The 24,697-nt window shown below is 44.6% G+C and overlaps 3 protein-coding genes across 5 annotated transcripts in view; 2 read left to right on the top strand and 1 right to left on the bottom strand.

Moving 5' to 3' along the window:
- Window positions 1-10,321, top strand: part of BCL9L (BCL9 like) — a 76,853-nt gene extending 66,532 nt beyond the window's left edge. Inside the window, exons 9-10 of one of the 2 annotated variants that reach the window (XM_083877895.1) lie at window positions 9,226-9,329; window positions 9,770-10,321. In XM_083877895.1, the coding sequence (XP_083734021.1) occupies window positions 9,226-9,329; window positions 9,770-9,847 (182 nt within the window). In that variant the 3' untranslated portion in view covers window positions 9,848-10,321. The remainder of the gene's footprint in view (window positions 1-9,225; window positions 9,330-9,769) is intronic. The other variant, XM_083877896.1, reaches the window with a different exon arrangement.
- CXCR5 (C-X-C motif chemokine receptor 5) lies at window positions 673-8,985 on the bottom strand. Its single transcript, XM_083877898.1, has 2 exons — window positions 8,868-8,985; window positions 673-3,837 (listed from the first exon to the last, which is right to left on the bottom strand). The coding sequence occupies exons 1-2, from the start codon at window positions 8,904-8,906 to the stop codon at window positions 2,761-2,763; spliced, it is 1,116 nt and encodes a 371-aa protein (XP_083734024.1). The 5' UTR covers window positions 8,907-8,985; the 3' UTR covers window positions 673-2,760.
- A 413-nt stretch (window positions 10,322-10,734) lies between the features above and the next one.
- DDX6 (DEAD-box helicase 6) lies at window positions 10,735-24,648 on the top strand. Of its 2 annotated transcripts, none has more exons than XM_083877854.1 (14): window positions 10,735-10,870; window positions 12,824-13,289; window positions 14,722-14,785; window positions 15,246-15,350; window positions 16,571-16,700; window positions 17,191-17,337; window positions 17,596-17,694; window positions 18,209-18,327; window positions 18,821-18,949; window positions 19,291-19,407; window positions 20,883-20,946; window positions 21,808-21,909; window positions 22,654-22,837; window positions 24,401-24,648. In XM_083877854.1, the coding sequence occupies exons 2-13, from the start codon at window positions 13,090-13,092 to the stop codon at window positions 22,827-22,829; spliced, it is 1,452 nt and encodes a 483-aa protein (XP_083733980.1). In that variant the 5' UTR covers window positions 10,735-10,870; window positions 12,824-13,089; the 3' UTR covers window positions 22,830-22,837; window positions 24,401-24,648. The 2 variants fall into 2 exon arrangements, with proteins under 2 accessions (XP_083733980.1, XP_083733979.1); XM_083877853.1 differs by having other exon boundaries at window positions 10,735-10,873.
- Window positions 24,649-24,697: the final 49 nt, after the last annotated feature.

The raw sequence follows: 24,697 nt of genomic DNA, 5'->3' as shown, positions 1-24,697 counted from the left end.
GCAGAGTGCATCTGCCTCACTTAGTAGCTGTGGGATAGGGGCTGAGCAGAGCTCCACAGGGGAGGCTGAAGGTCTGCCCGAGGGCTGCAGGGGTGGCTTTGGCAGGGTGAGTACTTAGCAGGCAAGCCCACTCTGGGGCAGGGTGACAGCCATGCAAACCTTGAGGAGATAGCAAGGGGTTTGCTGAGTGGAAAGCTGAGCTTCCTCTGCAGTGAAGGAAAGTTCCTCTTGCTTTCTTCTTGTTGCCATTCAGCAGCCTGGCTGCAGGCAGCTGCAGGAGGAACAACAGCAACTTTGGGGAAGGTCGGCCAGCTCTGAGCCAAGTCCTTCCCAGGCTGTTTGAGCCAAATCTAGGTGTAAGGGCAGCTTTCCAGTCAGATTAGCAGCTGCTGTAAAACTAGGGCAGGAGGTGCTGCAGGTAGTGGAAGAGGCTCTGTAAAGCAGAGAGGTCATGTAGGTCTGGATTGACGCTGAACACAGCAGAGCCTTCTGCAGCACTGGTGAAGGGGAATCTGAGCAAGGTGCTCCTCCACTGAGCCCTTTAAGCAGAGCTCGTCAGAAAGGTGCCATCTGCCCACTTAGTGCTTGCTCTCTGATGCATCTTCCTTGAATGAAGTGACATAGTTACAGACAACTGCTTACAAGCACTATACATGAGAAGATGGTGTTTTATTCACCTGCTTATTACAGCTTATCTCAAAACTTCCTAAAGGTTTGTACATACCAGTGCTAAAAGCTATAGTAACAATAGATGTGTAGTCTGTTCATTCTCATTTGAGTGCAGATTTTCTTTTTACTTTGTGACCACTGTAAGAATTTTACACTTTGACTTATTTTTTTTCAATAACATTTTCATGTAGAAACGCTGTTGTCACTATAACCCGGTGGGGAGGTGTTTACAATGCATCTGCAATGGGTTTTCTCACTGCAACAACCATGAAGAGCACAAGTACAGGCTTAAGAGACTTGCCCTTCTCTGCTGCATGTCTGTGCCTGAACAACCACAGTTGCCATTACTTGAAAGTTTCATCTTTGAAGATGTGGTGCTGCAGGAAATGGTGGACTGCCTTATACTAGGTGAATTTTCTCCTCAAGTCACAATGTGCGATCAAGCTATTGAGATCTCTGCCTGAGTCAGGCTGAGGTAATGTGGCCCCTTACATAATGGCTGGTCTTTTTAGCAAGGCTCTTGAGTACCATGAAGTTCACCTGGGACCAAGCTCTCTGCTACCGGGATGAACTTCAGAAGTGAGGTTAGCACAAAATTCCTGCTGCCACAGGAGAACCAACATTGTTTCGACATTGCTTAAAATGTTAGGTGAAGGATAGAGCAGATATTAAAGTGTGCTTGTGAGGAGGGTTGTGCTCATGTGGCATTAGTATGTATGGCTCTCCTACAGTTCAGGCTACAGCACTCCTTAGGAACAGAACTGTCATGGAGTGGTGTTGTGGGCCCACTGCCATGTTAAACTGTGACAAGACCTCCTAGTCTGCTGGGATTTCCCCACACACCAGTTTGCGGTGTAAGAATTAATGATGGGGAAAGCTGCTGCTCTTATTTTGAACCAAATTATCATCAAGCTGCCCTGATCTGAACAGTTTCTGCATACTTGCTGTTCAGGGCAAGATCACCACTCAGATTTATCCTCTGTACACCTGGATGCACTTAATTTCTGAAAGCCCTGCAGGTGGAAGAAAACTATCAGAAAGCACAGTGCAAAGCAAAATGCCACATTTCCTCTAGCCTTGCTAAAAACAAAGAGAAATTATGCAAACGAGCTCTTTCCCTTACTCTGGGGCAGTGAGTCTCCTTGCTCTCAGAATCCATAAATAGCCACACAACTAGCTGCCCAAAAAAAAAAAAAAAAAAGTTAATACCATCAGCCTTGCAAAGCTGTGTGGTTTCTCTCCCCTGTGTGCAGTCACAAGACAGAAGTAATCTTATCAGATGGTGTTCTTCCTTAAAGGAAAACTTTTGCATAGTCAGGCATTCAGTTCAGCAGCCACTCACAGGAGATCATAACAGCAGTAAAACAGATCAAATTAGTGGGGAAGGATGCAACTGGTGTCAGGAAAGGAGCCTGTGACAGTCAAATCTTTCAGTCTGTGGGAGGACCTCCTGGCATGAACCATGTTGGGAAGATGAATGTGTTGTGGCTGGCTGGGGGAATGTCACACAGCAGGAGGAGGAGGACAATGTTGCAAAGAGTGTCCAGCACCGTATGCCTGTGCTATTGGATTGAGCTTTGCAGCCCTCATCAGTCCTACCTGCATCTCTCCACTTGCTATGGCCACTGAGTCCCACGGCTTCCTTTGAGCATGTCTGTACCAACCTGAGCTAGTGAAATGGAGACCTGCTTACTAACATGACTCATTTACTTGGCTGCACTTTTTTCCTTAACCCTGGCACCCCAGTCCTGTGCCTGGCTTTGTGCACAAGATGCCCATAGTCAGTTTTTTGAGGGAGAGGTGGGAATGTCAGGTTCAACCCACTTGAGTTCATCCAGCCCCGCAAGTGTGACCATCAGACATCCAGCATTCACCGACAGCTGCCAGGTGGATCTCTACAAGTATGAAAACTAGGAAGAGCCAAGCAAGGTGTCTGATGCTATTTGGGTGTTTGGTGGCTATTGGACCTGTTTCCTGAGGAGTGAAGAAAGTTGTGGGAATGCTTGTGAAACTTGTAACTGAGACCACAGCAAGCATGCTACTGGGAAGGAAATCCCAGGTCAGTTCTGCCCTGCAGGCAGCCTTTCCCAGCTAGAAAGTGGAGATGGAGGTGGTGTTGTCAGACTCTATCCCACTACCCTTCCTTGTCACCTCCAGGATCTCCTGCAGGGTCTCCTGGCTTATGCAGCCAAGCTCCTGCAGAATCCGGAAGAAGTCGTTACGGAACTTGACCCCGATAAAGGCATAGAGGATGGGGTTGAGGCAGCAGTGTGTGAAGCCGATGGCCTCTGTCACCATGATGGCTGTATCCAGCTGGTCTTCCAGGAGGCAGTTCTTGGTGAAGGTTTCTAACTTGGTAAGTGTGTTCAGGAAGATGACAATGTGGTATGGGCTCCAGCAGAGGAGGAAGATGCCTGTGACTAGGATGGCCACACGGACAGCTTTTTGCCTCTGCAGGCGCTGGGACTGACACAGTGCCCGGATGATGGCCATGTAGCAGTAACACATGACCAGCAGAGGCACAAAGAAGCCCACGGTGTGGTAGAGGAAACGGGTTGCCAGCCATGCGTTGTTTCCATCAATCCCAACCTCTGGAAAATAGCAAATGCTGCGGTTGCTGTCGTCTGTCCAGACTTCCATGAAGATGAGATCGGGTAAAGTCAGAAGCAATGAGCAGAGCCAGACAGCCGTGCAGGTGAGGTGGATGGAGCGAGCTCTGCGTTTGCGGTAGGTGTGGATTGCATAGACAATGGCCAGGTAACGGTCCACCGCAATGCACCCCAGCAGCATACTACTGCAGTAGAAATTGATTTTGTGGACAGCACTGAGTATTTTGCAGAGGAACTTCCCAAATACCCACCCAGCCAAGCTCTCCACCACACTGAATGGGAAGGTGAGCAACAGTGCCAGGTTAGCCAGGGTGAGGTGGAAAAGGAAGTTTTCTGTGGTGGTGCGAGACCGCTTGAACCTCTCTAAGATGACCAGGACCAGGGCATTGCCCAGAGTCCCCAGCACAAACATTAGCAGATAGATGAGGGGCATGAAGACTTTCCTGAAGGGGTCTCCCTGGTTGCCAACCACAGATGAGGCTGGGTTGAAGCAGAAGTAGCCCTCCAAAGAAGGGGTGGTATTCTCAGCTTCATAGTAACCACTCAGCTCCACCTGGCTCTGAGGAACAGATAGAGTCTTGTTAATGGAGGAGAGTTTCTGAACACAAGAACCCAGTCCTTCAGCTACACCTGGCAGATCTAGAGCAGAGCACCCCCATGTCCTGCAGCCCACCTGCATCGGGAGGAGATGCTGTCTGCAGTGTGATGACATTGGAGGCACCTCCACTGCCAGGAGGTGCAGCAGCAGGTGGAGAGGGTTGTCTCTACCTGTGACAGCGAGGGCTGCTCCATCTGTAATCTTTAACTGGAGTATTTGGAGATGTTTTGGTGTCCAGTCAGATGATCAGTTTCATCTTCTGGTTCTTGCCAAGTTACCTGCTGTTGCATTTTGCTTTCTCACATAGAATGGAGAGACTCCTCTACCAGCTTCCCCAATTTTTCCCACCCATTTCTGATATTTTTCCCACCCACTTCTGTCCTGCCTGCTGCCTGATTAAAGGTGGTAGGATTCACCACACAGCACATCTGTACCTCAAATTCTGTGAAGTGAACCTGTCCCCTTCTCCTCCTCAGAGGCCTGAGAGCTGCCTATGACAGAGCAAGGTGAGGTGGGGTCAGCAGCAGCTGTCCTTTGAGATCACCTATACACTCAGAGGATCACAACGGGAGGAAAGCCTCTGAGGTGCTATGGTGCCATAGCTACAGGAATAGATGGTAGAGAGAGAGATCTGTTCTGTTGATAAGCCTTTCAGTTCTGAATTAATTGCAGTCAGAGCAGGAAAGGGAAAACAGCACTCAGACCTCAAGCTTATACGCAGTAGAGGAAGTGCAATAGAGCTGCTGCAGATGTGATTCACCCTTGGCTTGCTGTATCTTCTTGACCAGCCTGTGTTTGGGCTAAAGCTGTGGTGTGCTGGGAAGCTGGAATTCTGATCAGGATGAGCTCCCTGGATGGTGGTCATACTTTGGCTGGCCTTGCACAAAAAGAGAGCAGTGGAGGAGGCTTGTGGCAAACTGAATGTTAGTGACAACTGGGAAGAGCTCAGCAGCAGTCATCCTGAGGTGCCCCACCCACACCCTCTCTGGAGACCTGTGCTGAGACTTCAGTGTTGACCACAGCGGAAGTCGCTACTAATGCTTTCATACCTTTCACTGCCAGCTGCAGTCATTTGCACCTGCTGCGCCTTCCTTCATCAGCCAAAGTTCGCATCTAAAAATACCAGCCCTGCTTTACACAGTTTTAGACCTGATTTGGGGGGGTTTTGCTCACCCAATGGGATACTAAGCAAAATTACTGTGACCAGCCTGGAGTCTTGTGTTGTGCCTAGCTAGGGAAGGGTGATTTATGTTTCTTCTCTCTCAGGCAGCTTTCCCTGGGTAATGCACTGGGTGCCTCTGCACATGACTGTGGGGGTTAAAGAGGTCACTTGACAGCAGCAGGGTTTATCTAAACTCCTCTGCTGCTGAAACCATCTGCATGGTTCCAAGAGGAACCTGGGAATGCTGATGGGGCATAAGACTATGGAACATTACCAAACTTGTAGAGCAGACAGCTGGCACAGGCAGACCCCAAGCAGCGGATGGTAGGAGGATGAATGAGTCCTTGGGAAAAGTGTGGAATAACCCTGCCCAGCTCTTGCTGATGTAACTGTGGGGCTGCAAGCCTTTGGTGAGAAGCATTTTTTTATCAAAGAACTTTTTTTTTTTCTGGTTTAGGGTATGATTTTGGAGATCAGAGCTTGCTGATAAAGACAAAAGCCTTAAGAAATCCCTCCCAGTTTTCTTCCTCCCCAGCTTAAAAGTATTTCCTGCCTACTCTGTTCCCGGACCTTTCATGAGGGGTTACCAACACACACTGTGATGTGTTGGCCAAGACAAGATCCTTGAACTTCTCTGAGAAAAAACCAAAACAACCTGAAAATCTTTGCAACTTGGTGTAGTGACCAAACCAGGCTGATTGGGCTGTGCACATGACTGTGCTGAAAACCTCACACAGAATATATGTTGGAATGGGAAATTTCACTGGGAAGAGGTTGGACAATTCCAGCTTTGAAGGGAAAAATGAAATTATGGAAAATGACTGGGTTTGCTGGCTGGAGTGTCAGTCCTCCCTTGGAGCCATGCCAGCACCACAGATGGCAGTGGACAGGCAGCTTGGGCAATGTTCAGTGGCTTTGGCTGCTGACTAGTTTCCAGCATCGCTTTGTATTTGGAGCCGGAATTGCAGAGGCTGAGTGCCACTATCAGACACCATCTGATTGCTGATGGGGAGGGAGGTAGGGAGGGCTCTTACATGCTGTGGGTAGGGGAAGCGTGTGTGGAGCTGTGTTTGAGTCGTCCTCACCTGCATCTCTGAGCAGAGCAGCACATGTGGGTAGGAGCGGACAAAGATGAGTTGGAGACAAATAGAAGAGGATGAAAAATCTGGGCTGAGACAGGAAGGGCAAGGACCAGAGCTGCAGAAGATGTACTGAATATGACAAGCTGAGGCTTCTGGCGACTCTGCTGCAATTCTAGGACTGGAAGTGGGTAGCTCCCTGATCTGGAACAGGATAAGTCAACAGCATGCATGCGGAGGGACCTTTGTACAGGTGTCCTGCATGATGATTGCAGCAGATTTGGGGGTGGGAGAAGAAGTGGTGTCTCTGTAATACAGCAGAAAAGTGCATGCCTGGGAAAGCCGTTCCTGTGTGCTTTTTGTTCACGAATCCCTTTACCCCTATAACCTGCCTCACAGAGTTATTCTGGTCTCTGTGTGTCAGCTGTTTTTCTCAGTTCCCCACAACTGTCAGCGATCAAAATATTTGGCTGCAGAAGCAAAGTAGCTTGTGCACTGTTACGGATTTTCCACGTGAATCATTCCCTTCTAGTAAATGCCAGGGCTGGGAGCAGCACATTTCATTACCAAAACCTTAGAACTGTAATTGCCCACATCACTACAATATACTGATGGAGCTTCTGCTCATGACTTCTCCCAGGGCTGAACCAGGGAAATCCAGGAATAAGACCAAGGCCTGTGGAAATACCATGTTACTGCAGTGTAGGTGCCTTTATGCTCTTGAGTCATGTTGGTCCCATGGCGATGAAAACTGGCCTGGGGAACGTCAGGGAACCTGGTGAAGATCTCAGTGGTTCTTCTGCAACTGTGTTTGTGGTTATCTAGTCTGCAGCTGAGGAAGGTTAGCAGGCAAAGCATTTTGCTGTCGAGAAACGGGGTTATCATTTTGGGCATGGTACTCTTCTGCAAGCTGACAGAGTGAAATGGTCTCGTATCAAAATTTAGGCTGAGGCCATCACTGTATTCACTGTGTGATACTGAGATAAATGCCCTTTTGGTGCAAACATTTTCAACATTTTTCCTTCCATAATTGCTCAATTGATCAAACAATACTCTCTGTACAAGGCAGGGTTTGGAGGCCTTTTTTTTTCAAATCTCTGTGGCTAGGTTGCTGCTACAAGCACTGAATATACGTAAAGCAACATATGGCACCACCAAAGCAAACACAGTGATGCTCATGTGATATCTGCAGCCTCCCTGTTCCAGGGAGGGAGCCAGATCTGGGGAGCTGCCAGGAGACAGAAGTGGGAAACAACATATGTCAAACTCCCAACTGCAGAAGTCTGAGTAAAGGTCTATAACTTCTTGCTGTGGCTCCTGACTGTGGGCATTTAGTCCTAAAATTAGCTGGGTTCTTCCCCCTACCCCCCCCCTCCCCGCTCCTCTTCCCAGTCACATGGGGTCTCCTTTATGATGTAAGAGAATTCACGGCAGAGATAAAATTACTAAGCTAAGGATTATGGAAAGTTTTGTATGCAAAGAAAAGGAGGTGAAAAAGGTTTGAGTTTGGTTTTAACCTCTCAGCAAATTTTAGCACTGCCACTGAACTTCAACTGAGGTCAGGGAAAAAAGTGTCTTCTCCAAAAAAAAGCTTTAAAGGAATGACCACCATTTGCAAATGATTTTTAAACTGGATGAATCAGAAAAGAAATAAGGAGGGTAGGGCTTGCTCTCCCATCTCCTTGCTCTTCCTTGATGTGTAGGAAAAAAGGAGGAACAGAAAATTTGGTAAGATTTGAATCCAACATTTCTCTTTTTGGAATAACTAATCCTGAGGTCTGCTGCAGGGAGCCACTGTAGTAAAAAAAAATAAATTCTGAGATGCAATATTTGAAAACCAAGGTAATCATAATGCTGCTGTGTCCTTCCTGTTGGACAGCACAACATACTCTAAAAGGTGCAGTTGCTCTTTTTCAATTGTAAAGGCTGGGAAGAGAACTATGAGGTAGAATACCTAGAGTCCTCACTCGCTGTTAGAAGTATTATTTGCAATTTATCTTCCACTCTTAAAATTCCCCTCTTTTAAATATACTGCATAGTTCCCTTTCAGCAGAGTGTATGTGGAGCCTGTACATATGGAAGCCTGTATGTGGAGCAAGCAAGCAGGGTTGTCATACCAAGGGTTTTCACACAGAGAGAGAGAAGACTGGGTTTGCTTGGGTATTAAGGTTGTGTTAAGGAGACCGGATAAGGTGTACAGGGCTTTGCACACTGTGTACACAGTCATCTATACCACTGAAGGCTGGTGCATAAGGTGCCTGGCTCAGAATAAGTGTTTTATGCCCACATTCTGCTAATGGCTGGGCAGACAGCAGGGCAGCAGGGAGCAGAGCCTGGAAGAGGCCAGCAGAACAGGGTGGGACTGCTGGAGCCCTGCTTTCCCAGTGAGTCACCTCATCCTTTGCAGAGACTCTGGTCTGTGTCCTCATGCAAGGAGAGCACTCAGGCTTAGTGCTTGCCAGTACAGGTCCCGATAGCTAGGCAGCTTTCCCCAACGGACTATCCAGCATCCCTGGATCACAGTGGCTGTAGCCACACTACACTGGCTCTCTGCACACAACAGCCTTGCACTTGTGGTCAAGACTGGACTTAAGGGAGGCAAGGACTGATTATGTTGGCATAAGAAATGGCTTAAGCTCTGCCTCTGCCAACAAGAGGGTTTGAAGATGGATGGCCAGAAATCTGGCCTTTCAGCCCACCCCAGCTCTACCTGCCATTCCTGTTATCAAGCAAAGCCAGGCCCAACTCACCAAGTCATAGGTCTCTGATGAGTAGCTGACAGGCCCCATGGTTTGAGAGGCAGGATCTGTCTCTCCTCCAGAAATTTCTACAAAAGTTCTTCTCTGGGGCGGAGTTAATAATTTAAGTGAGTAGGGAGGGACACAGAATATAACAAGAGTATTTGCAAGGCAAATGAGCTCCAGGCATAGAGAGTCCTGATTGATGTAAAGATTAGCATCTAGCTTTATCATCTATTTACTAGTGCTGTAAGTTGATTTTTAAAGTACAGTTTGAAGAGTCCATATTCCTTTGGTCTATACCACAGAAGATCTTTAGGTCTTCCCTGGAAACCTTCAGGGCTTTTGCCCACAGCTGTCCTTGTTCCAGGTGGTCTGAAAGGCTTTGAAAAGTCCCGTGCCAAGGACCACCCACACCAGAAACCTCCTGGATCCATGCACTTCTCTGGAGCTGTGCAGGACTTTGAAGCATGGGTATGATCATCGCCCTCTGCCTTGGGGTCCTCCTGCCTGCTTTAACCCCAGTGACTTGTGGTTGTCTTCTTCTCCTTCTCCTGCTGCTGCTGCTGCTGCTTCACCCCTCGTCTGGGCTAGGGGGAGTGTGAGGTGGCTTGCACAGGAAAGCAAAGCCTTGGCAGCTGCTCTGCAAGTCTAGAGCAGGGCTAGCAGGGGCTGGGCAGCTTGACTTTACAAGGGTAACAGTGGAGAATCAAGATGGGAAATCAAGATTTTCTCTGCTCGGGAAAATGGGCATTTTGTTCAGTGATGTCACAGCAGCAGATTCACAGTGAGAATGCCTCAGTCTAGGTCAGCAGAGTAGGATGGCATTACAGCTGGCATCTGGCAGAAAGCTTTTCCTGTTCGAGGAGCTGAGGTGGTTTGACAAGCACAGTTCTTTTCCTTCTCTTGTGTAGGTACAGCTGCACCAAGGCCTCTCTACCAGCAAGGTGGGATTTGAACTGGTGAAGAAGGAGGTGATTTTATTCTCATAAGCACTGCTGGATTACTACCACTACTCCTGCTTCTTGGATCCCGACTTGTTGGGCACCTGCTGCCCCCAGGTTGTCGCTGTCCTCTCCTTATTATGTGAGGACCTTTGTGTGCCCCTGCACGTGCTCAGCAGCCTCTGGGCACTCTTTCTCCTGAAAGTGAGAGGATGGAGAGCAGCAACACCGGAGGGAGGCCGTAGGGAGCTGGCACTGTGCCTCACTCACGGGGAGAACACAGACTAAGCAAGCCCTGTGCTGAAAGGGCTGAGGGGTAAGGCGAGGAGTGGGGTAAGCCTGGGCGCGGGAGACTGAGAGGTCAGGAAGGATGTTCTCAATCAGCTAGAACTAGAGGGTGGAGCCTGTGCCTTTTGCTGTTGACGGCGGAAAATCCACCACCTAGAGACAGCCGTAGATGTGAGGAACTAGATGTGTAGATGTGAGATAAAACCAGCAATGTCCTTGTACTTCTGTATATATTTTGGGAAAACATTTGAAGAAAAATGTGTCTGCATGGCAATAACTACTAAGATTACATTCCCATTGTGTCTCGGTTTGTCGAAATCCATGTCTAAGTAACAGCTGTCTAAAAAGAAATGCCAATTCCCAGCCTGTCACGATCGGTGGTTACGACTCCTACAGGTTGCGGCTCAGTCCCTTATTGTTACGTTTGTGTTGGCTCTGTTTTAATGGCTACATAGCGAAACTCCCGTCACCTTTCTAGGCGTTTACTTGAGAAACGGGGTTTAAAGGCAAGGGCCAGGTCTGAGGGAGCGGGACGAGTGGCCAGCCCTACGAGGGCCGTCACGTGGGCACCACACGACGGGTGGGACGTGATGCGACGCGTGGCGCACGCCGACCGTACGTACGTACGTGTTGCGTGTAGACCGGGGCGGTGCCGCCCGCCGGGAGGGGGAGGGCGCACGGGAGGAAGGAGGAAGCCGCCATCTTGGAGCGTCGAGTCGCCATAACAAGGCACCGGGGGAGCGAGAGGATTTTGTACCTGGGCGAGGGAGAGCGCGGCTGGTGGCGGTGAGGACGGGCCAGGGCGGGCACGGCTCCCTGGGAGCAGGGCGAGACGGCCGCTGCCGGCGGGCCGCGCCTCGCGGCCTGCGGCTGGAGCGCGGGCCTGAGCGGGGCCTGCTGGCGCCGCGGGCGGGGCGGGGACGGCCGGGCCAGACCGGGCCTGGGCGCACCGGGAGCGGCGGCATCGGGGGACCGCGGGGGGCGGGGCCGGGCGGTGCTCGCTCCCCGCCGGCCCGGGAGGCAAGCGGTGGTCGCTCTATTGTTCGCGAGCGGGAGGTGTTGGTGTGGCGCAGCTGCGATCGGCGGGCGGCGCCGGGCCCACCGCTCGGCCCCGGGGCTCCGCAGTGCGGCCCGGGCTTACTGGGCACATTGAGCACCTCAAAGGCTTTCTTTGTGCCGGGCCGACGGGAAGGGAAAGGTCCGGAGCTGCTGTCCCGGCCGTCCGCCCGCGCCCGGAGAGCAGAGATACGCGACGGAGGCCCTTTTTTTCCAGTCCGTTGGTTTGCGAAATGGTGGCGTCTCTTTTGTCGAAACGGGGGGATTTGTTGATTTTCGCGAGGCTGTGCGGTTTTTTTTTAACACACAAACGAGTCTCTGGTCTTCTAAAGGATAGTTACGAGCGCGAGGGCAATAAGGGTCTGGGAGGTTTCATTTCCTACACTGTTGGAGAACTCGGCGTTGGTACTCGGGTCTCATTGGCGTCTATAGCTTCCTTCATAACTCGTCTGGTGTTTACGTAGTTAATGGCCAAGAGAAATAGCTCTTCGAAGATGCCTTGAAAGTTAACTAGCAGAAAATCCTAGTATCGCAAACTTAAAAATTTTGCTGGAAGCTAGAACTGACAGACTTGAAAACGGCTGGGAAGTTTGAATTCTTTTTCCACTCTTTTGAAATGGTCTTCAGTGTGCCTTTTTATTCACCGGGAAAACATTCATTTTGTTGTGAATGCCGAGGTTAGGAAACGGTAGTCTGCTGGTTTTTCCTTTGTATTTTTCCAAGATGCAGATGCTTTGCGGCGAGAAAGCACAGGCAGGCCTACTTTTTGTTCCAAAAGATTTTGGACTAGGAGCGTTTTGTCTCCGTGGTACAATCATAAGGAGTCTCTAGCTCTAGTCCATGCTTGCTTTATGTAAGGGCCAGACTTTGTATTGCCTTTCCACAGTTTTGCAACCTTTCTGTTACATACAGAGTCAATATTAAGTCGTGTATATGAAATGTTATCTTCTGAGCACCACATAAGTTGTTGCTGACAGCAGGAAGGTAAGGTCACAAGCTGGATAACCAGCAGTGTTACTGCCTCAGTTCAGGTTCAGTCACTTCAACTCAAAGAGGCAGCTACTCTCAGTTCAGTGTAATGGTGTTGTTTTGTCACTGTTCTGAATAGCCTTAAATCAATACCCGGTTGAAAACTGGGGGTAAGCTGGTTGAACTAGCATTTTGGGTTGGAGGAGCGAAAGCTATTGGTTTGGGTTTACATGATTTATGTTTTCCATTCAAACCAAACAAGGCAATCAGAGGTAATGTAAGGGTTTTGTCAACTTTAACTGGAATGTCCACTTGATATTGTACTCTTGCTTCCTGTCACAGAGTTATGCATGACATTATTGTTCACATTTTAGGGCTGGTTGGCTGCATCCTGGAGGTGAGGGAATTGAAGAGCTATCAAAGCAACTGATACACTAAATGGTTACTTTATGAGAGGGGACAGGTAGTGGAAGGTCGCTGAAAGTACAACTGTTTGGGAGGTTTTCTTTGGTGGCTAGAGATGTTAGGCAACACTTTATAGAAACGCAAAAAACGTTTGATGTATGTCTTTATCACCGAGGAAACAAAAAAGCAAGTACCATTGTTGCACACTGCCTGGGAAGAATTTTTCTTAAAATACAAAAGTAAATTGATGTGATTTACGTAGACAAAAATCCACGTGCTAATTGTTATTGTCTGCTTCTCTTTCAGATTGAAGCAAGTGAATTCTGATTTAACTCAACTTCAATAGAGGGCTTTTTTAAAAAAAAAAAGTTGTTCCACAGTGCATCAGAGCAAGTTACTACTTTACTTTTGAGTGACTTACAGGTGCTTGCCTGCATTGCAATAAAGGACTCATATATTGAGCAAGACTTATTTATCTCTTCATTTTGGAGAGTCTAATAAACTGTTATTACAGTTTCTGTACTGACTTTCAAAGTTTTGAAGTCTAAAAAGACATCTTTAAAGATAAAAGCATGAGCACGGCCAGAACAGAGAACCCTGTTATAATGGGTCTATCCAGTCAGAATGGGCAGTTGAGAGGCCCTGTAAAACCCAGCGGGGGCCCAGGAGGTGGAGGCACACAAACTCAGCAACAGATGAACCAGCTGAAAAATGCCAACACAATCAATAATGGCACTCAACAGCAAGCACAGAGTATGACCACCGCTATTAAGTAAGTGTTTGTATCGGCTGCCACGAAAGGAATGTTTGAAAGTCATGTATGGGAAAGCCATTCTTGGATTCCCGCTTGGAAAATGTTGTCTTCTGTTGTTTTGTAACATGGCAGGTTAGAAGTATCCTGTGATGTACGTTACGAAAAAAAGCTGTATTTCCATGTGTGAGATTCTCTCCAACAGTGATTGTTGTAAAAATCCAATTTGATGGTGTGCTTTTCTGAGTGTGAGCCATTGTCCGAGGTAGCCCAGCTTTAAAATCCTGTGTTTTTTGCTTGTTGGAAGTGGTGCAAGAGGAAAGTATAGGAGTGGGAAGGAACTGAACTGACATTTAAGACCAAGGAGGAAATGCCACCTGGTCTCAGTCTAGTTGGGTATGCCTTTCAGTTTGTTGCAATTTTTTCTCATGGTGAGAGATGCTTTAAAGTTAGTTATCTTTTTTCATTGATCTGAAATAGTAGCACCTGATCTCATTGTACTGCTCTCGCTTTAATTCATCAAAGTGTGAGCTGAGAGAATACAGTCCCACTGCAATATACTGCTCCCATCCAGCTAGTTTTGGAAGTGTGCTGGTTGGAATTTCTGAAAAGTGTAAAATACTTGGATGGTATGGTAATGTGTTACTTTTCTTTTTCCTTCCATGGATCCTCCTTCCCCTGATCAGCATTGGCTTTTATTTTTGTTTTTATTTTTTATTTTGTTAATTATTTGTGAAGGAAGTGCCAGCTTTCCTCAGAGAAAGTGTGATGGAACACTCAGGTTCTTGATATCTGCCTAACTTGCCGCCTCCACCCCCCTTTTTTTTAATGTATTACATGGTTACTCTAATGAATGTTGTGAATTAAACTGATCTAAATTCATGCATGACTTCCTGGGGCTGGTGTCGAGAAGGAGTTGCTCTCCACTCTACGATGGCTTTCAAGAGAGGATGGGTATCTAAAATCTCACAGAGAGCAAACCATGTTCGATCGACGAGTGGAGTGGTTGCTTACCTAGTTGTTTTCACCAGAAGTGTTTTTTACCTTTTCATATTACTTGGGGATTAAGAATGAATGTTCCCTGGGCAAGAGAATTTTTCTTTTAAGTCATGAAATATTACTGTGTGGATTTATTATAGCCAGTTTCTGTTATGTGACTAAGTCAGTGCTCCGTTTTAAATCTGTTCTACTGCTTGATTCAGTGCCCTAAAAACAGGACTTGAATCATGACTGGATAAAGATTTCACAGATTTGTTTGGCAGACGGCTGATCTTGTCTGTTAGAATTTTCTGCCTGTTACATCCTGCTTAGCTCAGAAGACTTGAGCTCATATGTGTAGGTGCTTCTAGCTTTGAGGAAGTGAAAGTATTACATGTTCATCACTATATCTAAGAAAATGTAAAATCAAAATATTAATTATATAAAAGTCTGTTTTCATTTAATTTTGCTATAGACCTGGTGATGACTGGAAGAAGACTTTAAAACTCCCTCCAAAGGATTTGAGAATCAAAACTTCGGTAAGGATGATTGAATTGTAGGACTAAATATTAAATTAAACTTGTGGGAGCGCTTGCAGTGGTAAAATACTTGTCCTGAGCGAAGGCTAAAAAGTAGTACAGCTCCTGCTGTTTTAAATGAAGAATTAATTTACTCTCTCAACTTCTTGTGAGTGATGCTTCTTTTGGAAAGCTCAAAAATGGGGCTCACTGTGGATTTCATATTTTTTTAGTATAGCATGACACAGGCAGCATCTGCCTCGTGCAAGGCAGATGGGAAGGTATCACTGTATACGCTCGGGAGCTGTGTTTGGCTCTGAGAGAGCAAATGTTTCCTTTGCTGCTGTAGGGTGTTGCATGGGTTAATGGGAGTCTTGTTTAGTAGTTTGTGGTCTTCCTGTACAGGCAATTTCAGATCAATCTACAGCTGCAGGTTGTATGACCTGATCTTATGGATGTGCTTATTTTTTTGATTATTCAGGACGTGACCTCCACAAAAGGAAATGAGTTTGAAGATTACTGTTTGAAACGGGAGTTGCTGATGGGAATTTTTGAAATGGGCTGGGAAAAACCATCTCCTATTCAGGTTGTTTGCAAACAGACTACTTAGATGCTGCTTTTAACTTCTATAAATGTATTGACATTCTTATGTCCAGTACTTGTGCCATCATTGGGGAAAACTGAAGCTGTGAATGAAAGAACTTTTTGTCACTTGGGAAAAGCAAGAATTTCTAACCCCCAACTAAATCACTAGGTCATTCATTGAGTGACTTAGTGATGGAACTGCCTTACACTTTTGAAGAAGTTGACTTGGATTTTGCTTTTCATGCTGGAGGTGTTAATTTGTTAAATCTATGTTCAGTAACGTCTTTCACATAAGTAGTCCCGGGTGTCTGTTCTATAAATTTTCCAAAACTGGGTTACCATTGGCTATGTACTTTTAGTTGTTAAAAATATAACTACAGCTTTATCACAGTGTTGGTTCTTTTTATTGTAATCTTGTGGAAGAAGAGTTATGGACATTGTGGGAGAGAGAGAGATTAATATCTTAGAAAGTTTACTTTTCTGTATCTCTGTCTTTCTTTTACTTCTAAGGCTTGTTCTGTTAAGAACTGTTCATGTGTGAACTTTGGGGGGGGGGGTGGAAGGTTGAACTCTCTTTTTAATTGGTCTTTTAAGGTTTATTACTGACACAGCTCTGCCACCTTGTCTCTTTAAGGCATGAGAATACTATAGCTTGCTTTGTTTATAAACAGATTCTCATGATGCTACTTTTCCACATGGCTGAGATTTCTTTAGATGTTGCTGAAAAAGGTAGTAAAATTAAAAATACCTTGGGCCTGTGTTTGGATGGCTGAAGATTTTATGAAAAGTATATCACAGGAATATAGAGGTTGGAATTACATGAGCTGAGGTGGTTCTTATGTTCAGATGTAGGAGGAAATCTTCTTCCATAGGAGTTTGCTAGTGACTATCATTGTCTCTTCACTTTTTTCCCCCCAATTTTTCACTTTTTTCCTATGTGTTAGTATGGGTTTACCTGTAATACCTGATCCCTTTCTTATGATCAGGCAAGATAAGGACTGCTAAGTGGGATGTGTTGGGGAGCTCTTTACTGATGGGTTTAGCATCTTCCTGTTGTGAGTCTGTCATGCTTGTAGTTGCAGGTTAGTGATAATAATAATGGTCATGAAACAGTCAGATTTCATGCAATACTGTTAGTGAGGGGAGTTAAATTTGGGCAGCCTCTTCCGTGAAGCGTGATTATGTTTAATTGCTCATGTACTTTCTGTCCTTGCATTTCAGGAGGAGAGCATCCCCATTGCTTTATCTGGTAGGGATATCTTGGCTAGAGCAAAAAATGGAACAGGCAAGAGTGGAGCCTACCTCATTCCTTTACTTGAACGGCTAGACTTAAAGAAGGACAATATACAAGGTCAGTTGAGGTGGATCTCACTTAGCTGCAGCCAGGTAACAGCGGTGTCAGTCACTACATAAGAGACTTGAATCTAAAACTGGTTAATGAGATTGAGCAGCGTAAGTTATCTGCTTGTACTTCCAGAGAATGCTAATGGGGAGTGATGGAGGGGAGGTGTAATTTGCAAAGTCCACAGTTGCTTTCAAAAGGTTTAAATAGAAGAAGACTTACAGACTTTTCTGTCTTGCCCTGGAAAGTGGATGTGGAGTAATAAACAAGCATGCTGGCTGGGATACTTGTGCAATAGGAGCATCAAGGGCTGGATAACTCTTGCATGGAATTTGCCCTGTCAAAAGCAGTTCCTGAGTCTTGTTCAGGATACCCAGAGTGGAATTCCTAAACAGTGCCTTTCATTATTTTACTTCATAAAGTCTCTGTCTCCTCTGAGGATGAGTATTTAAGATACAGAGTGTTACTAGTAACTCACAGTGATATTTTTAACTTCTAGCAATGGTGATTGTTCCCACCCGTGAACTAGCCCTGCAGGTCAGTCAAATCTGTATCCAAGTCAGCAAACACATGGGAGGTGCCAAAGTGATGGCAACAACGGGAGGAACCAATTTGCGAGATGACATAATGAGACTTGATGATACAGGTCAGAACACTTCAGCTATGCTAAGGTTGCTGTTTCTTTGTGGTTTTTACAATGTGGTCATGGAATTTCTGCGTGTTATTGTTTGCCTGTTACAGAACAGACTACACTGTTGTGTTTCCTGTTGTATACTGTTGTCATTCTTCCAAAGTGTTCGTACAAAACATGGCCATGAATGCTGAAAGGAAACACAGTTTTAATCACCTTAACTTTTTTTTGTTTGTTTGTTTGTTTGTTTGTTTGTCTCTCTTAACTTTACAGTGCATGTGGTGATAGCTACCCCTGGGAGAATTCTCGATCTCATCAAGAAAGGAGTAGCAAAAGTTGAGCATGTCCAGATGATAGTATTGGATGAGGCAAGTTGCTTATGTTAAATGTTCTGAGATTTTAACACCAAGTAAAAGGAATGATGTGTCTCAGTGGTCCTTCTAGTGTACAGCAGTGATTCGAACTTGCTCAGAGACATTGTAAGGTCTCCCCTGTTTCTGAGTATTTTTGAGAAAGTGTTTTGACAGTAGGAATTTTTTGCATGTAAATATTTTAAGAAAACAGCCTAGGAAATTTTGTCTTTCCTGTCTTTGCTGATGCTGAAGAGTAGAGTAACAATCTATTCTGCAAGAAAGGAATGCATTTCATTTGGTTTCTGTTTATAATGAGTCAACTGTGCTTATCACATAATTGTATATAAAATTGATCTGTGAACATCCAATCTTGTACAGACTTCTAAGTGAGAGAATATAGTTGTGTGAAAGCTCTTTGATGACTGGTACGAGCCCCTTTTTTTTTCCTTCCCACAAATGCGTAGCTACCAAAAGACTGAAATCTTACGCCATTATTTCAACTTGTTGTTTATTACTTTTGTTGTTACAGGCAGATAAGTTGCTATCTCAAGATTTTGTTCAAATAATGGAAGACATTATTCTCACGCTACCTAAAAACAGACAGATTTTGCTCTACTCAGCCACTTTTCCTTTGAGTGTGCAGAAGTTCATGGTGAGTGGAGATGTGTCTATGTAGGTATGGTGATGGTGGCGACATTGCCCAGGAAGGGTGTGAATGAGTGGTGCATAGCTGTTAGTGCTTGGTTTTTTAAATATCTCTAAACCTCACAGATTTAATCTAAATCTGCCTAAGTCTAGGACAGAAGTTTGAAAGCAGTATTTGACCCGGAGTTGAATTAATGGGAAGCTAGGTGTGTGCAGTTTTTGCCTATAAGGTGCCGTTCTCCGCTTTGTGCATTAGTTACATCATCTGTGTGGATTTCCTTCTGGAGGGTGCTCCTGTTTGACCTGCTCAGTCGCCTTGGATTTAAAAGTAAACTTGTGAAAATTTACCCGCCCTGTCTGTTTTCAGCATAGCATGAAGAGTGAGTGGCTAAGTAGTGCATCCTCGCCCTTGAAGGAAGTTAAGTGTGGTGTAGAGTAGGAACTACTTTCTTTGTTTTGCATGTAGGTCTGCCTGCTTTAACAATATCTTTATTTTTCAGAATTCCCATTTGCAAAAACCCTACGAGATTAATCTGATGGAAGAACTGACCTTGAAGGGAGTTACTCAGTACTATGCGTATGTCACTGAGCGTCAGAAAGTGCACTGCCTCAATACGCTCTTTTCCAGGGTAAGGAGTAGGGCTGTGTCAGGAACATACCAGAAGCTTTTCCCTCTTGGAACCAAGAATAAGACTGAATGTTTCAAAGACAGCCTAATGAAGATTTTTCTTTGTCAAAATGTGCTATGTATCTAAGGCTAAAAATGGCATATATAAAGGCATGCTTCTTGGCCAGCATCTCTCTGTTACAGAACTTTCTTAATTGTTTCCTTTTCTATACAAAAATATATCTGATGTAAATTACCAGCAGCATACCTGCTGTGCTTTCTTTCTGGAAGGGATTTAGACATGTCTGGGATCCTCTGTTAGTAAAGTGCTGCATTTATTGAGAACACTGTTTATACATTCAGCTCCAGATTAACCAGTCGATCATTTTCTGCAACTCCTCTCAACGGGTTGAATTGCTGGCCAAAAAGATCTCCCAGCTGGGCTATTCCTGCTTCTATATCCATGCTAAAATGAGGCAGGTGAGTATGAAGTCTATTCCACCCCAGGCTTTACTGAATAGCTGAATAAAGTCTCATGCTTGCTTTAAGTTTGCAAGTTCTTCATAAACTGAAACATGTATTACTTTGCTGTAGGTTTGGTTTTTGATACCCACTGCCAAACTTCCCCCATCCCAGCCCTCTTTCCAGACTGTTCAGTGTGTGTGGCCATTTGGTATTTGACTACTTCAGGTCAGGTTAATTATGCCCAGTGTAAGCACAAACTGCAACCAGAAGGCACTGTTAGTGCTGCTGCCTTGCTTTGGCAGCATGGGGAGCCAGGGTAGAACACACAGTGTAACTAACTCAGACGAAAATGGGCCTGAATTAAATCACAAAAACCCCAATACCATAGTCCACTGAGTGCCCTGTGTGGCTTTGAAACAGCAGTCTTGCACTGTGACTGCAGGGGAATCTGAGAAGTTGAGGAGGTGGGTTGGATCAAACCTCTTGGTGAAAGCTGTGGCTGGTGTATGGTGACCAGACACTTGTGGCCGCGGTGTAGACAGTGAAAAATGCCATTGCGACTACTGGTTTGGAGGTTTCTGTTAATTGTGCAGTAGCTCATATTTCCTCTAGCTTCACACTATTAAAAGGTCTCAGGAGGCTGAAGTGATGGGTGTAGAGCAGGAGTACTTTGGAACATTTTTTTTTTCATTTTATATGTAGGCTAGTCTAGCTTACTGCTCATGCAGCTGATAGGTAATGCCAATGTTTGCTGGGCCAGATGCAGAGCAGTAATTAATTGAGCAGAAACAGAAGTGGTGGTGTTATTGAGAACAGAGAGATATGGAAGTGTATTCCTCGATGTCTGATTTTTGTATGCTTTTGGTCAGTCACTAGATGATCTTTTGGCAAAGTGCAGCTGTTTTTTTGCAGAACGATTTAGCTTGTTCATTCCCTCTAAGTTTCACCTAACAGTGATATTAATTTTCATGTGGCCTAAAGGTGTTTGTGAAAAGAGAGTCTTCGCAGACAATTGACTTATCCCAACCCTGATTCTCATTAGGTAGTGAAAAATGCTTCATATGAAAAGGAAATTACCATCAGCTTCAGTTTTTAAAGGAACGAATAAGATGTGAAATTTGGCAAGGGGGAGCTGGAGAAAGACAACAGTCAAAATAGCAGTTTAACTTCCTTGATATGATTTCATGTAATTGCAACTTTAGATAGTCCTTTTCTGAGATGGTTTTGATGCCACCATAGGAGGTTTTAAAACACAGTCAATTAATTGTCTTTGTTGAGAAGTAGAATCTGGACCCTCTGGAGTTAATTCATAAGAATATATGGTAAGGAGTGCTAAAAAATATGTACTGGCATCTTGTTTCAACTCAGTTGTTCTCTCATAAGGAGGAGAAATTTACACGATTGAACTTGAGTGTTCCTGAAAGTAACAGCTGGTTGGTTTGTGGGTTTTGGTTTTTTGTTTCTCCTTGTTTATATGTATGTATTTCCAGGAGCACCGCAATCGTGTATTCCACGATTTCCGAAATGGCTTGTGCCGCAATCTTGTTTGCACTGGTAAGAGTTCCTAAACATTTTCTTGTTTCTAAAGTTTGTGATAGAAAGTGCATTAGCCCAGGTATTGTAGATCTGTTACAAGATGTTTTGGTAAGATGTCTTTGTTAAGCCTGCATATAGCAGGGTGCAGCACTCCTTTAGGCACGTGGAATTTTGTCTTTTGTGAAGGTGCAACTTGCCAGCAAATGATTTTGCTACAATAATGTTTTCTGTTTATTTTCACATGTCAGGATTCACTGAATTGTTGGGTCGTAAACTTTATATTTCAGTCAAGCTGTGACTATGATCATGTGTAGTTTTGCTGATTCTTTTAAGTGTGTATAGCTCACTTTTTCTAAATACTTCTGTAGTTTTGACTGGCTTGTGTATGATCTGAGTTGTTTGTTGTATGGCCTGCTTAGGCAGTACCTGGTGGTGTCTGCTATCACCACATATGTCTGGGCCATATTAACAAAAAATCGCTAGGAGCAGAATAGAAGTAGTTGAGGTGGTGGAATGTAGTTCAGGTCTCAAGTCTGTTGTGACACTGGCAATGCACAATTCTCTGTGAAGACATGGTTAAGAAGAATTGCTCCAAAATAATGTAACGTGGAAAAAACTAGCTTTGTGGTTATTTTTTCTGCGTAGATGTGCAGATCTGGTGGTTTTGGTTGTTGTTCTTATATTGAATTTGTGTTTATAATGTATACAGAGCAAGAGGAATCTGCAACAGGATTGTATGTAAACTGTCTTTGATACAAGGAAAGCTTGTATCTGGAAACTAGGGCAAAGCAATGTTAATCACTGTTAATCTTTACACCCTAAACACTGTCAGCATTTGAGCTCATTGAAATTAACTCTGTGATCTGGATTGTCTTTCAGATCTGTTTACCCGAGGTATTGATATCCAGGCTGTGAATGTGGTGATAAACTTTGATTTCCCAAAGCTGGCAGAAACTTATCTCCATCGCATTGGCAGATCAGGTGAGAGGAAAGACCTGTTCTAGGTGCAGCCTTGCTGATGACTGTGGTGCTTTTTAGCCTTGAATTGGCTTTTGCTTTTTTCGTTACTATATTTGAGAATTTCCTTAGGTAGCTTTTATTTTTCTGACAAATTTATTTTTGGGTATCATTACAGATGGCTATCCTCACTGAGGATATTATCTGAATAAAGGGCTATTCCCTTGAAACTGGCCTGAACAATCTAATGAAAAAAAAAAAAAAGGGGGGGGGTGGGGGGAAAGGCATATATTGCTTTTATCTCTTGGAGATTTACTATTGCCCCTGTTTGCAGTTTGGGAAAATTCTATACTTAAATCTCAGCTTCAGAGTGTCTCAAGCCTAGAGGTTTATGCTTCCTTCTGCATGTGTTTTGAGATATGTTTCTACTGTCTGGGAATCAGCAAATATGCCCTGAAGAAAGGCAGTAAGCAAAGGAACTCAGTGTAGTTGAACTTTGTAGCTCAGGCTTGTTCGAGAACTCTTGAAGATTTTTTGCTGATAATTATCCTGGTGCTTTGATCAGAGCATTTTGAACCTCCTGAGTTTTCTCTACTCCTACAGCACTCCAGAACTCCTTACCAAAAACTGATGGGAATGGTGTAGAGACCTCTGGCTGGTTTTGTTTTTAACATCACAGAATTATATTAATTTTGCAATCTGCAGATTTTTTTTCTGTCAGCCCCTGTCTTAGTTCAGTTCGGGTGATGTTTTTGTTTTTTTGTCAAGGTCGCTTTGGTCATCTTGGCCTGGCCATCAATTTGATCACCTATGACGATCGATTCAACCTGAAAAGTATTGAGGAGCAGTTGGGAACTGAAATTAAACCCATACCAAGCAACATCGACAAGAGCTTGTATGTGGCAGAATACCACAGTGAACCTGTAGAAGATGAGAAACAGTAAACATATAGGTATGTAAGTGCCTTACTGAATAGTGATGTGTTCAATCACAGGAATGCTGTTGATGTGTCAGTGTTACCTCATGGGAAGAGGGAAATGTCATGAAAAAGCTCTGAATGTGAAAACAAGAGCGTGAAATAGAATGTCAGTGCAAGGAATTCCATGGATGTGCTGAAGGTGGGAGGGAAGGGATGAGTATTTTTTAGTTGATTTAATTGCTATGCTGACCATATGCTAAGGAGACAAAAAATGAGGAAAAGGGGGAGTGGAGAATGGTGTTGGGAGAGGCCAGGATGGTACTGTACTAGTACTAGTAGCCTGATAAATTCTTTCTGTATTGCTAAGCTGAAATATGAAATTGGTGAGGGGCAGAGAGCAAAGGAGTCCTCAAAAAGTTGAGGAGATAAAATGGATAGCTGGGAGAACAGCATCAATAGAAGAGTAAGCACCTCACCAGCCAGGAGGACCAGGTTCAAGCAAAATGTGCTGCCTCTTTTGTATCCTTTGGTTCATAGAATTCTTGGAAGTGGAGAAAGTAGGGAGTCAAGCTGTAATTCCTCTTTGCTGCCAGCTGAGGTCGTCTTCGTAGTTTCAAAAGAAAATGAGGTTTCACTGTTGGAGACTCATCTAAGTGATCCCGTTCTGATCGTTGTCCCAGGAAAAGCTGCTGAGTTAAGTCCTTTTATAGGACAGTGATTTGTCCTGGACTGCAGTCAATCTAATGGCTGCAGGATGATGATCTGACCTTAGTTAAAATGTTGTCATGCAAGACCCATCAACATACAGTGTGGGCTGAAAAACTTTCTTATGTCTGCTGTTCTCAGAGGTCATGAGTTAGAAAGACAATACTAGTGAAGCTGCTGAAATTCTTTTCAGATGACCAAAAATAAAGAAGTGGCTATAGAAGCAAACTGCTCAATAGCATTAAAATGAACTTATGGTTCTTTCTTTGAAATCATCCAAGAGTAGCCCTAGAGAGTCATACCAAACTGGCTTGAAAGCTTCTGCTTTGATGGTTGAACCTTCTCCGTGTTTATAAATAAATAGAATACAAAACAGGTAATGAATGTTGAATAGGCTCTTGGGTGGCTTCTTAAGGGGAATGCTGGGACCTTGCCAGAGCGCAGTTTGCTGCTTCCTGAAGTACAAGAAACCAGGAGGTAGTCACGTTCCATAGGTACAGAAGGGCATCGGCAACATGTCTTTCTACAAAGCCGATATTGGGATTGAGTTGTTCAGTATGGCATTTGCCTTTTGAGAGCTGTTGCATAGTTAGTGTATGTGATTCATCACTTTGTGTTCTGGTTTTGTATAGAATCGATTTAACTGTGGGTGTTGTGGTTGTTTGTTTTACTGGTTTTTTTCCTGCCTTTTTTTCCCTCTTTTTCTGGCTGGGGAGGGTTTGCTTGTTTGGTTTGGATTTTTTTGTTTGTTTTGATTTGGTTTGGGGTTTTCGTTTGTTTATATATTTGTTTTGGGAGGGAATGGGTTGGTTGGTCTTGTTTTTGGTGAGTTTTGTTTTTAGTGTTTTTGTTGTTTTGTTTTATTACTTTTTTTTTTTTTTTTTTTTTTAGGTTATGATCACACATGCCAGAAGGTGAAGCCCTATGATCCAGATCTGTGACACATCGTTTCTTTGGGGATACCCTTCTCTTTGTGGGTTTTTCTTCATCTTTTCATTTCGGAACTATGAAGACTAAAGAGCTCAGCCTTTTTTTCTCTTTAAATTTGGCAACAAGGAAGAAAGAAGATAAAAGGAGGAATGTCTTTTTGTTTTTCCACTTGTTTGCACTGTGTGCTGATTGAACATTAGTTGCACTAACTGCTGGTTTTAAATTTTGTTTTCTTTGGGTGGGAGGGGACAGCAAGGG

This window comes from Zosterops lateralis (genome assembly GCF_965231275.1).
Source record: "Zosterops lateralis genome assembly, chromosome: 25".
Lineage (NCBI taxonomy): Eukaryota > Metazoa > Chordata > Aves > Passeriformes > Zosteropidae > Zosterops > Zosterops lateralis.
The sequence above is the reverse complement of the archived record's forward strand: the minus strand, read 5'-3'. Positions and strand labels throughout refer to the sequence as shown.

Bases quoted from the DNA above. Each gene is read 5' to 3' on its own strand.
- CXCR5 (XM_083877898.1), bottom strand. From the start codon at position 8,906: ATGGGGCCTGTCAGCTACTCATCAGAGACCTATGACTTG. The intron at 3,838-8,867 runs GTGAGTTGGGCC...TCTGTTCCTCAG, and splicing joins CATCAGAGACCTATGACTTG to AGCCAGGTGGAGCTGAGTGG.
- DDX6 (XM_083877854.1), top strand. From the start codon at position 13,090: ATGAGCACGGCCAGAACAGAGAACCCTGTTATAATGGGTCTATCCAGT. The intron at 19,408-20,882 runs GTGAGTATGAAG...ATGTATTTCCAG, and splicing joins TCCATGCTAAAATGAGGCAG to GAGCACCGCAATCGTGTATT. The intron at 21,910-22,653 runs GTGAGAGGAAAG...TTTTTTGTCAAG, and splicing joins CCATCGCATTGGCAGATCAG to GTCGCTTTGGTCATCTTGGC.